The sequence below is a fragment of the Mobula hypostoma genome, chromosome 3 (genome assembly GCF_963921235.1).
Source record: "Mobula hypostoma chromosome 3, sMobHyp1.1, whole genome shotgun sequence".
NCBI classification, from domain to species: Eukaryota; Metazoa; Chordata; class Chondrichthyes; order Myliobatiformes; family Myliobatidae; genus Mobula; species Mobula hypostoma.
Genome location: NC_086099.1, coordinates 43,065,162 through 43,080,278, shown reverse-complemented (window position 1 = coordinate 43,080,278; position 15,117 = coordinate 43,065,162). Strand labels below are relative to the sequence as shown.

The window sequence follows — 15,117 nt, the reverse complement described above, 5'->3', positions numbered from 1 at the left end:
ACCATTGTCCCTTGACACTCAGTGGCATCACCATCACTGAATCCCCTACTATCAACATCCTGGGGGTTACCATTGACAGGAAACTGAACTGGTCCAACCATATAAGCACCGTGGTTACCAGAGCAGGTCAAAGTCTAGGAATCTTGCAGTATGTAACTCACCTCCTGACTCCCCAAATCCTGTCCACCATCTACAAGGCTCAGGTCAGGAGTGTAATGGAATACTCATCACTTGCCTGGATGAGTGCAGCTCCATCAACACTCAAGAAGCTTTTCACCATCCAGTACAAGGCAGCCCACTTGATTGGTACCCCTTCCACAAGCATCCAGTCCCTCAGCTCCACCATCGACGAACAGTTGCAGCAGTGTGTACTATCTACAAGATGCACTGCAACAACACACCAAAGTTCCTAAGGCAGCACCTTTCAGACCCACGACCACCACCATCTAGAAGAATGAGAATAACAGATACCTGGGAACACCACCACTTGGAAATCCCCCTCCACATCACTCATCATCCTAACTTGGAAATATATCACCGTAATTTCATTGTCACTGGGTCAAAATCATGGAATTCCCTCCCTAACAGCACTGTGGGTGTACCTACACCTCAGGGACTGCAGAGGTTCAAGAAGGTAGCTCATCACCACCTTCTCAAGGGCAAATAGGTATGGACAATAAATGCTGGCTTAGTTGACGATGCCCACGTCCCATAAATGAATAAATAAAAATGAAGACTTGGAGGTTGCAATCATCAAAAGCATTGTATGAACAGAGTCCATTATCCGCACTAGGTGTCTACATGATTTTGTTCATTGATAACCAAAAGAACACGCAGAGTACACTGGATAAATTCCTCCATTGATAATTATTAGGAACTAATACACAGTTTTATAGTACTGTAGTAGTAGTGATAGTGTTCTAATTTGTCCCATATTTCATTTAAATACATAATTTGTTACACAGTTTTCCTTTTTATATCTTTTTAACTATTTCCATGAAACTTTGCCTAATTTGAGGCAACTGCTTAATTGGGCCGAGATCTACTGTATCTGCTACGTCCCAATTACCTGTAATCTACTGTGTTACAAACAATATCAGGTATACTCCTGAATCCAGACTACTACAATCAGAAAAGGATCCTTTCACCATCACATTCTGCTTTCTATCACCAATTTGGATCCAATTATTTAACTTGCCCTGGGTCATATTTGTCTTAGCCTTATGGACCAGCCTACTGTGTGGATCTTGTCACATGCCCTACTAAATTGCATACGAAACAATGGCTATCTTCATCAATTTTCTTACTCACCTCCTCAAAAAATTCATTCAAATTAGTAAGTCATGATTTCCCTCTCACAAAGCCATGCCGACTATTCCTATTATTTGCTGCCTTTTCAGCTATGCATAAGCTCTATCCCTTACAATTTTATCTGGTAACTCCTCTGCTTACTGAGGTGTAGCTTCCTGGCTTATTCCTGCTGCCCTTCTGAAATAAAGGGATTACATCTGCTTCTCACTCCTGTACGCTTCCTCATCACCATCTGAGATGCTGCCAATAACAGTTGTGTCATCAGCGAGTTTTCTAGATGGTGTTTGATTTGACCCTAGCCACAATGTCATGAGTGTAGAGAGAGTAGAGTGGGCTAGGCACGCGTCCTTGCTGTTACACTTCTGCAACTTGCTTACATATTAGTTTCTTTAGTCCGCCCTGATGACTAGGAAGCCAATAGCATAATGTGAGCAAAGTGATGAACCCTCTATTGCTAGGTTCTACACATGCAGCCGCACTGGATAATCCCTTCAGGATACCCTTTCATTATTGCTGTTAGGTTCTCTAATCAGTAGTGCAACTTGCCCTCTGCTCTTGCATCTACCATAACGTGACAAGATGTGCCGGCCTCCACTGCAGACTATTATCAGAAAAGCAGCTTCTCAGGAAGGCCACAATCGCAGAAAAAGATCCCAGAGCCTCAACTGCCCACTCTGTGGGTGTGCTTGGTCTAACTGGCAATGTGTGCAATTCACTCCATCCTGATAACATACAGACACACTCCAACGTCACAGGCATGGTAGTAGTCACCAGCAAATCACTGTCCGGCACTTGCAGCTGAAATCTACCTTTATCTGAGACCGTTGACTGTAATACTCCAAGACTTGAGGCAATCTTGAACTGTTTCTAATATCTATCTGGCCATTGTATTAGATTGCACTATTTAAATGTTTAATAAATTCACCAATGCTGTATGCAATATGTAGAGCTAAAAGTGAAACAAAGTCACTCCATAAGCTCATTTTGATTCAATTATCTTGTTGTCAAGAACAGGATATTGCGCAAATGTGTTCTTTGCTTACTTTCCCTTCCAAGCTCTCAATGTGCCAGTAATTTATCCCATTGCTCTTTCTTCCCGTTAACTGCAACACTTAGCTAAACCAGAAATAAAAAGTTGTCATGATACAGATAAATGTTACTACTACAGATACTTTGTATTTATCAAAAGCCAATTTTAATTATAATTGCCATAGGCATAAAAATTCTTGTAATTACTTCCAAATAATGAACATAATCTGACATAAAATGTAAAGTCATATTTGTTTCACAGTTTACATTTAGGTTCAAGACTCTTGCATGTGGCTTTTTGGACTGTCACCAAACAAAACAAGAAAGGCATAATGGTTAAACCTCATGGGAATGCAGGATTAATATCTTTAGATATAATTCAAAAACAGATATTGAGAAAGGACATATGGATCATATCATTTCATATGACATGCTCATTATTTTTGAATTATAAACAGTCCTAATTCATTGGTCTAACTCTTGTTGACATTCCCAAACTAGGTTGATATCAGCTGTCCTTCAAATATAATGTCAATTCTGAATTTTTTTTAATATACATAACGGGTAAGAGAGAAGCAAATGGCCATTGGACCACCAGAAAATGACACTGGAGAAGGAGTTATGGTCAACAAAGAATTGGTGGAGGAACTCAAAGTGCACTTAGCAGCTGGTAGTTTAATTGGTCATTGTAAATTGTCCTGTGATTAGGCTAGGGTTAAATCAGGGGTTGCTGGGCTGCACGCCTTGAAGGGCTGGAATTACCGATTCTGTGCTGTATCTCAGTAAACAAGAAGAAAAAATAAAATCAGTCGTCATAGCGAAAGCTGTCAGTAACATGCCGGAAATTCAAGAGGGTCAGAAGATAGAGGTGCACTTAGTGGGAATTACTCAATGAGTGCTCGGTAAGCTGAAAGTCCTGAGCTCGAATAAATGCCCTGGACCAGATGGTTTACACCCCAGGGTTCGGAAAGCAGCAGCTGAAGTCATTGCAGAGGCATTAATAGTGATCTTTCCAGAATCACTGGAGTCAGGGAGGGTCGCAAATATAACACCCCATTTAAGAAGGCAAAAAACAGGAAATTTTAGGCTGGTTAGTCTGACCTCAGTGGCTGGTGAGATTTAAGAGTCCATTATTAAGGATGAGATTTCAGAGTAATTGGAAGCAAATGATAACCTAGAGCAAAGTCAGCACGGTTTCATTCCATGGAGATTTTGCCTGACAAATCTGTTAGAATACTTTGCTACTAAGCCTGGTGGAACCGTCTCTACTGACATGAGAAGGGGTGAAGACGGGTTACTGGCACCTTAAAACCAGTCGCTTGGGGCAGGTGGGGCTCATTAGCTATAGTTGACAGCTCATCTAGGAGAAGAAAAAGTCTGAGGATTATTTAGTGTGTAATACTATCATGTACACGTCATAAGTACGTTATCTGGGGTCAATGTGACCTGATTTATTATTCAATGCATTAACTCATTTAAAGAGAGGAAGAAACTGCCTTGCGGCTATACCCACTCATGGGGAAGGCTGGAGCTGGAGTCCATAAGGTAGTCCTATGTTGATCTCCATGCTGACTGGCATCTCCTGCAATGCCGCTGGTGCCAATCTGTATCAGTCGCTGCCATTCCTTTCCATTCATCAGCTGCATGGAGCAGAATAACCACGGGCGACAGCTTGCTCTCCATATTGTATTACCCTGGCTTGCATATCTGCTTGCTTATCGACTGACGGCGACAATGTAGATAGCTAGGACACAACATCCATGGTCGAGCCTAACCAACAGAAGGCCTCTGTTCAACGTTCACTTCTCTCAACCAAAAATCACAAAAAAAAGACCTCATGATTATGTGATCAGGATGTGCTGAAATTAGTCATCAAACTTCATGAGACTACAGTAAATAAAAGTACTTTAATTACCGTAAAGCACTGGGGTAAACTACAGTCACTTTTCAACTGGCAATCCTAAGTACTTGCTTAAATTGATATAAGACTACTGCTGAGTTAATACTTTGAGTAAAAAATCAGGACATATTGACCCCAAATATTATACTTATGACATGCACATGACAGGATTACACATTAAATAATCCTCAGAAAGTTTCTTAATGAATATACATTCAACATTTAAAATCCTTACCGTTTCATTAATGATCATGTTGTGTTACCACCTCCTAACATGTGATAGACTGCTACCATGACTTAATTTCCTATTACTCTTAAGAAAAATTCACTTCATCTGTAACGCTTTTATCAGGTATAATCATTGTTCACTTCTCCATGTCTCAGTTCCCCCCTTTAAAGTTGCATGCTATGAACTGATGGGTTGATCGAAATAAACTGTGTTTGCTGGATGACAGTTACAGTATATTAATAGCACTTTAAATGTTGTTTCTGAAGGATTCTATGGGAAATCTTACTGTATTAAATTATGCTAATGAAGCCACACAGGCTAGGAAAATAGCCAAGTCCTTTTTTCACACAGAAAGACTTAAAGAGTTGAGCATAATATGCTCTAACTTGTTAACAAGTCAAAGTTTAATAGTATGGCCTTTTGGATCAATTTGTCCATGCTTTCCTCGGCTAGATCCCACCACCCCGCCCCCACCCCGAACTGCACTGAGCCCAAATCCTTCTAAACTCTTCTTATCCATGAACCTGAACAGATGTCTTTAAAACATTGTAACTGTACCCACCTCTTCCACTTTCTCTGCCAACCCAGTCCATACACCTGTCACAACTTACGAAAAACTTCCCATTAAATCTCTCTCTCCTTTAACCAATGCCCTCAGGTTTAGACTCCCCTGCCCCAGGGAAAAGACTATGACCATTATCAATGCCCCTAATGATTCTATAAACCTCTTCCTTCAGCCACCTTTGCTCATGACCAGCCTCTCCAACTTCTCCTTGTAACTCAATCTCACCAGTCGCAGCAACATCTTTGTGAAACATTTCTGTGCTCCCTCTGCCTTAATCACATCCTTCCTATAGTGCGGCGACCAGAGTTTCAAACAATATTCCAGGTGTGGTCTCACCAATGTCTCACATGATGTCCCAACTTCTGTATTCAATATCCTGTCCGATAAAGGTAAGCATTCCAAATGCCTTCTTCACCATTTTGTCTACCTGTTTCACAACTTTCAGGGAGCCAATCACCAATAGCTCTCTCTTTTCTGCGTTATTCCCAGGGCCTCCCCATTACTGTGCGTCCTTTTTCCGATATGACTTTCCAAAGTACATTACTTTGCACGTGTCTGAGTTAAATTCCACCTGCCTTTCCTTTGCTCACTTTTCCTGCTGATCTACATCCTGTGGTAACCGTCGACAACGTTCTTCGCTGTCCACCACACCACCAGTTTTGGTGTCATTCGCAAATTTAATGTTAATGTCAAATAGCAGATGACAGTAAATGTGGCAGTTGATGAAATTCCATCTTTACCCGGAACATACTGCCCTCGTTGAGAACATCCTCACATCAGTCATCACTGTCTGGTTTGGTTCAAGATCCTCTCACAGTACATGAAAATTAAAACTACAGCGAACTCTCAGGTCAGCAGAAATGGTCATTGCCTGCAGGCTGCCATCACTGCAGGACTTGAATGAGTCCAGGACAAAGAAGTGGGCAGGAAAAATCATTGTGGACGAATCTCCTTTCTGGAAAGTGCTACAAGGCTTTAAAACAACAAAAAAAATCATGCCATCTTAAAAGTTTCTTCCCCCAAGAAGTTAATTTGATCAACCATTCCGGTTAGCCCTGCCAAACCTCCTCTATCTATTACTACAGCCCACAGTCACTACACTGCAGTGTAAACACTTTAAACCACTTTATGTAATGATGTTTACTTTTAAATACATGCTGGTGTTTATGTATTTATGCACATTGTATTACATATCTGTATTTCAAATTTTATTTTTATATAATTCTTGATTCTGTATACAGTAGTTGAATATTGTCATTTTGTAGCATATAGTGCCAACAACCACAGTAATTTCCTAATACATATAAATGTATATGGTGAATACATTTGATCCTAATCCTAATGACCTAGAACCAATTTGAAACACACCCATTACATCTCTCTAACTCCTTCCACCAAGCTAATTTTATGTAATACATGTCTGGCAAGTTCACCCCGGATCTGGTGTGATCTCACCTTCTGGACCAGTCCTTCATGCTGGCTCTTGTCAACAGTCAATGAAGGCAACGTCCATTCCAATCCGACCTGTATGTAACTCTAGATTCACAACATTGTTGTCCGGTTTTACTTGTTCTCGAAGATGGATCAGCGAATTCAACACATACATACACGGGTTAATAATAAATTCTCGCTTTGCCAGAAACACACACGTTCTGAAATTAATAACGCAAGTCAATGCATTGAATGCACCACCGGATACCTCTCGGCATTAGTGAAATATCAATCAGTTTAAAGGATTTAAGTGCATTCAAATGCTATTTAATCACTGCACTCTTAAAACTGTAGCAGTGCGTTCTAAAGCTGTACTAACTATCTTTACACAACACCAGAGCAAAACCACTGACCCAAGTAACAAACGACTTTCTTAGGGTATGTCGAAATGCCCGAGATTAGATTCATATATACATATATCATATATATGAAACAGAGTTTTTGAAAGCCTAGAAGCTTGTTCAGTTACTAGTTGAATAAAAGATCGCGTTTCCAGAAGCACAGTACCTTCGATATCGCTGCAGAAAAAGAAAGTCGTGCATCTGCACAAGTATCAACACGAAATAGAATCCCTGGAAAAATACCAACAGCGGAAAAGTAGCCACGAATGATTCGAGTGGGCTGACTGAAAGAAAAGTACTTTTTTCACCAAAATGTGAGGAAATCAGAGAAGTTAATATGAACAATGATGAAACACAACTTACAGTCGTAGACTGGCTAATGGATGGCTGAAATCTTGTAGGAACACAAGGGAATAAGCTGGATATATTCCTGTCGGGAAATTCCACAAAAAGCTAAATGCCCCAAACTATCAGGCGTCAGTTCTCAAGTTTTTTTTTAAAGTATCTCTTCCACATTTCGCTTCCTGGTGTACTGCAGATTTACAACATCGGTTACTCATACTGATTTTGACTTGACAAGAATAGATCTGATCTGATAGGTTATGAAGATATTTCCAGTTTTACTTTATGAAAACTGGGGATTTAATCATAAACGATTCAGAGCAACACACAACCAAAACTGGCGAAATTTAGCAGGTCAGGCAGCATCTGTGGAGAATACAAAATGCTGGAGGAGATGCCTGATGAGTTCCTCCAACAATTTGTGTGTGTTGCTCTGGATTTCCAGGATATGAGGGATGAACAGTTCTCTAAAATCAACAGGATTATTGCATCCTGAGACCAGAGCAAGTTTGCTCCCAAAAACGGGAAAGATTTAATTATTTTGATTTTTTTTAGTCTATTGCCTTTAAAATGATAGTTAGCCACCTCCTAATACTGTTGCAGTCTCTTTAAAAGTATTTCCGCGGAGTTTTTGGGTAGGAACTTTACTCAGCGGCAACAAAGGATAGATAACCTATTACCAAGGTTTAGGCAAAAAATGGTGGTCTGAAGTCCGGAGACTGTATCTGCAACAAATGGAAAGCATGCTACAAGAACTCAGTGGGTCAAGCGGCATCTACAGAGGCAAAACGTCCAAGTCAACGTTTCAGATCCTGACCTTGCGTCCAGACTGAGTGGGAGCATAAAAAGTATATAAGCAGTGCATGTAGGGTAGGGCAGTGAGATAGAGGCAGGAATATGATAAGTGGAACCAAATGGGGAGGGAATGAGAGGCAGACAGAACCAGTGAGGGTTTGGGATTGGGACTGCTAAGTGTTAGATGGAGTAGGTAGGTGGGAAGAAGGAGATGAAAAAGGTGAACAAATTAAGAAAAATTACTGGCTGATGACTGATTCTGTATGGGAGAATACCAGAGGTATGGATTACTTGAAATTGGAAAAATCAATTATCATCCCTTTGGCTTAAAGATTGGACTTATTTGTTTCTTGGCTTGTTAGCTAACCAAACACACTATGAGGTATCACTTTCCAATTTGCATTTGGCCTCTCTGAAGTCATGGAGAATGCTGAAGGTGGACAGGTCAATGTGGGAGCATGAAGGTGGGCTAACATATACCCGAGTGTTTTTTTTTAATTTTTCATGCCATTCATACAGATCATTTCTCAACAGTGCTTTGAGGTAGCACAAGGGGAAGCAGTACAAAATAAAGTCCTACAGATGCAGAGAAAATGCAGTGCAGGCGGGCAATAAGACCCAAAGCCTTAAGGAGGCAATTTGTGAGGTCAAGTGTTCGTCTTATTCTACCAGAGGACTGTTCAATAGTCCTTTCACAGCAGGATAGAAGCTGTCATTGGGCCTGGTGTTAACGGCCTTCAGGATTTTGTATCTTCAGCCGAGTGGGAGGGGAGGGGAAGAGCAGATCTCTGGGGTAGGAGAGGTCATGGATTATATTGGCTACTTTACTGAGGCATTGAAAAGTGTAGAGGGTGGCTGGCTTACGTGATGTACTGAGCTGTGCCCACAACATTCTGCAGTTCCTTGTAGCCTTAGGCAGAGCAGTTGCCATGTTGTATCCAGATAGGATGCTTTCCATGGTGCATTGATAAGGATCAAAAGGGCTATGCCAAGCTTTGTTAGCCTCCTGGGGAAGTAGAGGTACTGGTGCACCTTCTTGGCACTGGCATGTGTATGTGCACGTGCATCACCCACGTCCTGAAGTCAAAGACCACCTCTTGTGTTTTGCTGACATTAAGGGAAAGAATAACATGATGCCATGCCATGAGGTTCACCACCTCCTTTATCTAATCTTACTTAGCATTATTCAAGATTCAACCTACTGCAAATATCATCTGCAAACTTGTAGACAGAGTAAGAGCAGAATCTGGCCACCACCCATTTGCGAGTGTGCATGGATGAGAGTAGAGGCCTGAGGACACAGCCTTGTGAGGCACTAGTGTTGAAGGTAACATGGAGGTGTTGCTGTCTTAAACTTACTGATTGCAGTCTGTTAGTCAGGAAGTAAAGGATCCTGTTGCAATGATGTTGAGTCCCAGCTCAGGTAATTGACGAGTTTGCTTAGAATTATAGTATTGAAAGTGTAGCTGTAATCAATTACATGATATACATTTGGAAGTCAAGATGGCCATTGCAGACAGAACTCAGGTGTTCTATAGCCATCTACACTTAGTTTCATCAATGTAGAAGGCCAAGCACAAGATGTGAATTTTTGAAGTGTAGGTCACCTACACCCCTGGTCTTCTCTTTCCACTCACCCATCCATCTTGTTTTCTTATTCCTTCATTCACCGTTCCCACCCTCCACCTGATCTCATTAACCACCATCCCCTTTCCAGCTGGTTGTGCCTATCACATACCAGCCTCTTTCCACACCAGTCATATTTTGACAATTCTTCCCTCTCAACCTGGATGCAGGGTCTCAACCCAAATGTTGACTTGCCCCTTTTGTTTCTCCAGCTGCAGTTTGACCTACAGATTTCTTCCAGTTTTCTTTCTGAAACTCCAGAACTGCAGTGCAAACTGTGCGTGGTATGGATAGTAGATCTTTAGGATGCTGCAAGATATACCAATGAAATGGTTTGCTTTGCATTGAATGGTATGTTGGTGTGGGGTCTCAGTAAGGGTAATACCACTGAGTGGCAGTAATGGGTGGCTACACTTATTAGAGATAAAAACTGTCATGCACTCATGAATACTCGTTTCAAGTTACAAACATAATTGGATATTGTACGTTGAGCAAACATGCATACACAAGCACATGATGGAGTATAAAGAGTTGCTGGCTAGTTACTGCTCTTCCAAGCCTTGCATCACATTAGATTGGTGTAATAACTTTACAAAAATAATTCTCAAATTCATCATCATTGCACCTCAACTTTCTGACAAATGGTGCACCAAGTTAGCTACATGTTCTTATCATTGCTAAAGATCCTTTCTCCTTGACATGTCTTGCTTGAAAGCTATTCTTGAAAGCACACGGCAAATTTTGATAATTACACTGAAACCAACAGAAGGTGTTCTGACTCTAACTTCAGGCTTTTTCTCAGTGTTGGTTCCCTCATTTGATGTTATGGAGAAAGCTCCAGTTAGAGAGGCATTGAGACCCGAGGAGGACAGTTTACTCACCAGCTTCTGAGGGATGTTTGTACTAAATACCGAGCTGAAGTTGATAAATAGAATCCTGGCGTATGAAGCACCATTTTCCAGGTGGGACAGGACAGTAGATTGCAGAGTAGCTATGGCCAATTTGTGTGATAAGCAAACTGGAAAGGGTCCAATGCAGCAGGAAGATGGGATTTACTGCGATCCATAACCAGTCACTTAAAGCACTTCATTTTTGTTGTCAGTGCAGGTTACTGTTGCCCTCTTGGGCACAGAGAGGACAATGACCACTTTGAAGCTTGCGGAGACAGTGTACTCTTCCAGAGAAGTTGAAGAAGTCTGTTAGAATCTGTTAACTGGGAGTATAGTCCTTCAGCATCCCACCAGGCATGTTATTAGGCCCCACAGCTTTACATGGGTTGACCCTGCTTAGGGTCTTCCTCACATCAGCTGCAGCCAGAGTCCCTGCTCCTAGGGGGAGGGGAGGCCTTCCTCACCAGCACATCGTTCCATGTGTCAGACCCAAACTGAATGATATTCAGCCAATCAGGAAGAGAGGTGTCACTGCTGTTATCATGCAGGGTGTACTTAAAGTCTGTTATGGTCTGAATTCCCTACCCTATGAGTCTCATTAATTTACAGGCCAAACCTGTAGTAAAGGAGGCAAATGCAGTGTTGACATTCATTTCAAGGGGAATAAAATATAAAAGCAAGGAATTAATGCTGAGCCTTTATAAGACACTAGTCAGGCCTCACTTGGTATAGTCAACAGTTTTGGGCCCCATATTTCGGAAAGGATATGTTGTCATTGGAGAGAGTCCAGAAGAGGTTCACAAGGATGATTCACGGAATGAGGGGGTTAACATATGAGGAGCGTTTGGCAGCACTGGGTCTGTACCCACTGGAATTTAGAAGAGTGAGTGAGTGAGTGAGTGAGTGAGTGAGTGAGTGAGTGTGTGTGTGTGTGTGTGTGTGTGTGTGTGGTGATCTCATTAAAACCTACCAGATGTTGAAAGAACTAGGTAGGGTGGATGTGGAAATGTTTCCTATGTTGGGGTATCCAGAACTAGAGGCCACAGCCTCAAAACCGTTAGAACAGAGGTAAGGAGTAATTTTTTTTTTAGCCAGGGTAGTAAATCTTTGGAATGCTCTGCCACAGACTGTGCATTTATTAAAAGCAGAAGTTGATCATTTCCTGATTGGTCAGGGCATCAAACGATATGTCAAGAAGGCAGGTGTAAGACATTGAGTGGGATCTGGCATCAGCCATGATAGAATGGTCGAGCAGACTCAATGGGCCGAATGGCCTAATTCTGCTCTTCTATCTTATATCGTTAGTGTCATAGAAATGGCTGAATATTCTCTGAATAATCCTGTTTTGCCTTCCTAATGGCATGAGAAAGTGCAGGCCTTGCTGACCTGAGAGCAGTCTCATCCCCTGATCTGTAGGCAGCATCCCGATCTCTCAGCCTTGCCCAGACCTTTGTCAAAGCTTCTGGTTTGCCCTCATACAGATATGTTTAATGGTGATGTCCTCAAAGAAGGCTTTAAGAATATGCCAAGAAATTATAGGTCACTGAGTGATGTCAGTAGTGGATAATCTATTGGAAAGTATTCCAATTTACCAGTGCCTGATAAAGGTTAGTCAAGGTCTTTGTGCATGTCAAGTCATGTGAGATCATCAACCTTCCTGGTAAAGGCAGTGGATATTGTCTATAGACTTCAGTAAGCCCTTTGACAAATTCCCACATGGGAAGCTGGTCAAGATTCATTTACATGGCATGCAGGATGAGGTAGTAAATTGAATTCAACATCAGCTTCATTGACTGGAGGCCTGTCACTAGAGGTGTGTGCAGTGCTCATTCTGTTCATCAACAATATTAATGATAATGTGGTAAACTGGATCACGCCAAGACCAGGGAGCAGTGGACAGCAACAAAGGCCATCAAAACTTGCAGCATGATCTGAATCACCTAGAAAAAATGGGCCAAAAAATAGCTGATGGAACTTGATGCCAACAACATGAGGATAGGATTTACACAGTAGGAGACGAGCGAGAGCAGAACAGTGGGATCTGAGAATATTGATCCATAATTCCTCAATGTCATGGTTAAAATTTATTATCAGAGTACATACATGTCACCATATGCAACCCCAAGATTCATTTTCTGTGGGCATACTTAGCAAATCTATAGAACAGTACCTGTAAACTAAACATCAGGAACTGTACACTGCAAATGCAGATACAAATTGATAGTGACATCAACATTTAAGGGACATTTAAGTACATGGGTGAAGTGGGATATGGAAGTCTATTGTCCAGTTACAGATAGGTGAGACTAGTCAGAACAGCAGCTTTGGATTAGATGGGCCAAAGGACCTGTTCCTATGACTAAAATACATTGCAAAGTCATCCCATTTGGAAACAAAGAATGCCAGACTTGAAGATGTACAAAGAGGGTTTGGCAAAGTTAAGATTACAAGCATATAAACAAGCACCAACACAGTGGAGCAAATCTATGTTGAACAATGTTACTTGTGTTTACTATATATAAATAAAACACACACACACACAGACAGCTGTGCTTTGTTCATCCATTTATTCACTCCTCTTATAACTGATTTCCTGATGAAGGATCTCCGCCCCAAAAGTCAACACTACTCTTTTCCATAGATGCTGCCTGGTCTGCTGAATTCCTCCAGCATTGTGTGTGTTAATTCACTTAGCTCTAGTTTCACATTCTGCTTCTGCCTTCTTTGATTAATTGTTCTTGCATAACATTGAACTGTCTAGACCTTTCAAAGTTTAAATTGCATTTATTATCAAAGTATTATAAATTCTACAATCTATCTATAGATTCGTCCTCAAAAAGGCAACAAGAAACTCAGAACCCCCCATTTTAAAAAAGACTCAATTCACAGAGAAAAAAAAATACAAATTGTGCAAACAATGAGAACAAGAAACAGCATTCAGAGCGAAATAAAGTCCACAGACTTTGTGTGTGAAGAGGGTGTTTCCGATAGTGGGTTGAGTCTAGGACCAGAGGACACAGCTTCCGAATAGAGGGATGTCCATTTAGAACACAGAAGGAACTTCTTTATCCAGAGGATGGCGAGTCAGTGGAATTCATTTCAACAGAGAGCTGTGGGGGCCAAGTTATTGTGTACATTTAAAGCAGAGGTTGATTGGTTCTTGCTTAGTCAGGGCATCAGTTTATGGTGAGAAGGCAGAAGAATGGGGTCAAGGGGGAAGGTGAAGCAGACTTGATGGGCCAAATGGCCTAATTTGGCTCCCACATCTTATAATTTAGAAAACCTACATCACAATACAGGCCCTTCGGCTCAAAATGCTGTGCCAAACATGTACTTTAGAAATTACCTAGCCCTCTATTTTCCCAAGCTCCATATACCTATCCAGGAGTCTCTTAAAAAGATCCTATCGTATCCACTTCCATCGCCGGCAGCCCATTCTACGCACTCACCACTCTCTGCGTAAAAAACTTACCCCCAACATCCGCTCTGTACCTACTTTCAAGCACCTTAAAACTGTGCCCTCTCGTGTTAGCCATTAATTTGATTATGAAGCTGAGCAAATAAAAAATTTGGGCCAATTACAGACCATGTTCTGAATAGAGTTTGTGGAAGGGACAGTTCTTATACAATTCCCAATGTTGCAATTCTCCCTGGGTTTAAATTTTCTATCAATTCAGCACCAAATGTTTACTGAAACTGATATCAAACCTCAGCGCAGCCTATAACTTCGAGCCATTACATCCTTTATTTAAGCTATTATCAAACTCCAACATATTTTAACAGCCATGCTTTGTTTTTTCTGGTTCTAAAAGTCCAAAATCTTCGCTTTCCACCTCCATACCCTGCAGCTATCCCTTAAAATCACCTTTAAAAGTTACATCTATTCCGAGGGATATACTATAGTTCCACACAATGTATCTGATCAGTGTCTATTAAAAATGGAAACACACTGCATTAGCAGCTTCAACTGCCTATGTAAATATTGCTCTTCAGAGACAGCACAAAAAAATTAGTCAAGAAAGATAGTTTTTCAGTTTATTATAACCTTATTGAAATTTCCCAAGTCATACAGATAACAAATAAATAGATCAACATTGTAATATCTGACCACTGTGAGACAACTTAAATATGAAAACATGTGCAACTAAATGTAAACAAATTTTACAAATGAGATTCCTATAAAATAGGTTAACAATGAAAAGCTTCAATATTAATAACCCTTAGTGGACAACTGTCTTAAAGTTTAAGTGTGGGTATTATTCCCAAATATCTTCAGTTTCACCACACATCACCGGTGGACTTGCTTCATAACCACTGAAGTTTCTGTTAACACCCAAGATCTACAACAAAGGAAGGACATCAGTCACAGGCAGGATTTTGACTTTGAAAACTTTCAGTACTAACTAGATTTATGACAGATGTATAACATTCTGCAATTGTCATTCATTACAACCAGGTTTGTTTAATTTATCAGATTTTCTACCAATGTAATTTGCCCCATGTCCCTCAGCAACAAGTACACCTCTTTAGATACTATTTTGGGGGGGGGGGGGTGGAGATGACCCTTCAGGGCACAGCAGCAGCAGCCAGGCTAATGG

General features: G+C 41.0%; 2 protein-coding genes across 4 annotated transcripts in view; both read right to left on the bottom strand.

Annotated features, from left to right (window-relative positions):
• Positions 1-7,430, bottom strand: part of LOC134343963 (interleukin-6 receptor subunit beta-like) — a 104,360-nt gene extending 96,930 nt beyond the window's left edge. The window contains exon 1 of one of the 2 annotated variants that reach the window (XM_063042941.1): positions 7,230-7,430. The gene's annotated coding sequence lies outside the window, so the exon portion shown is untranslated. Of the gene's footprint in view, positions 1-7,032; positions 7,151-7,229 lie in introns of those variants that run through there. The other variant, XM_063042942.1, reaches the window with a different exon arrangement.
• A 7,090-nt stretch (positions 7,431-14,520) lies between these two features.
• Positions 14,521-15,117, bottom strand: part of ddx4 (DEAD (Asp-Glu-Ala-Asp) box polypeptide 4) — an 85,230-nt gene continuing 84,633 nt past the window's right edge. For both annotated transcript variants that reach the window (XM_063042939.1, XM_063042940.1), the window contains exon 18: positions 14,521-14,859. In XM_063042939.1, coding sequence (XP_062899009.1) covers positions 14,776-14,859 — 84 coding nt within the window. In that variant the 3' untranslated portion in view covers positions 14,521-14,775. The remainder of the gene's footprint in view (positions 14,860-15,117) is intronic.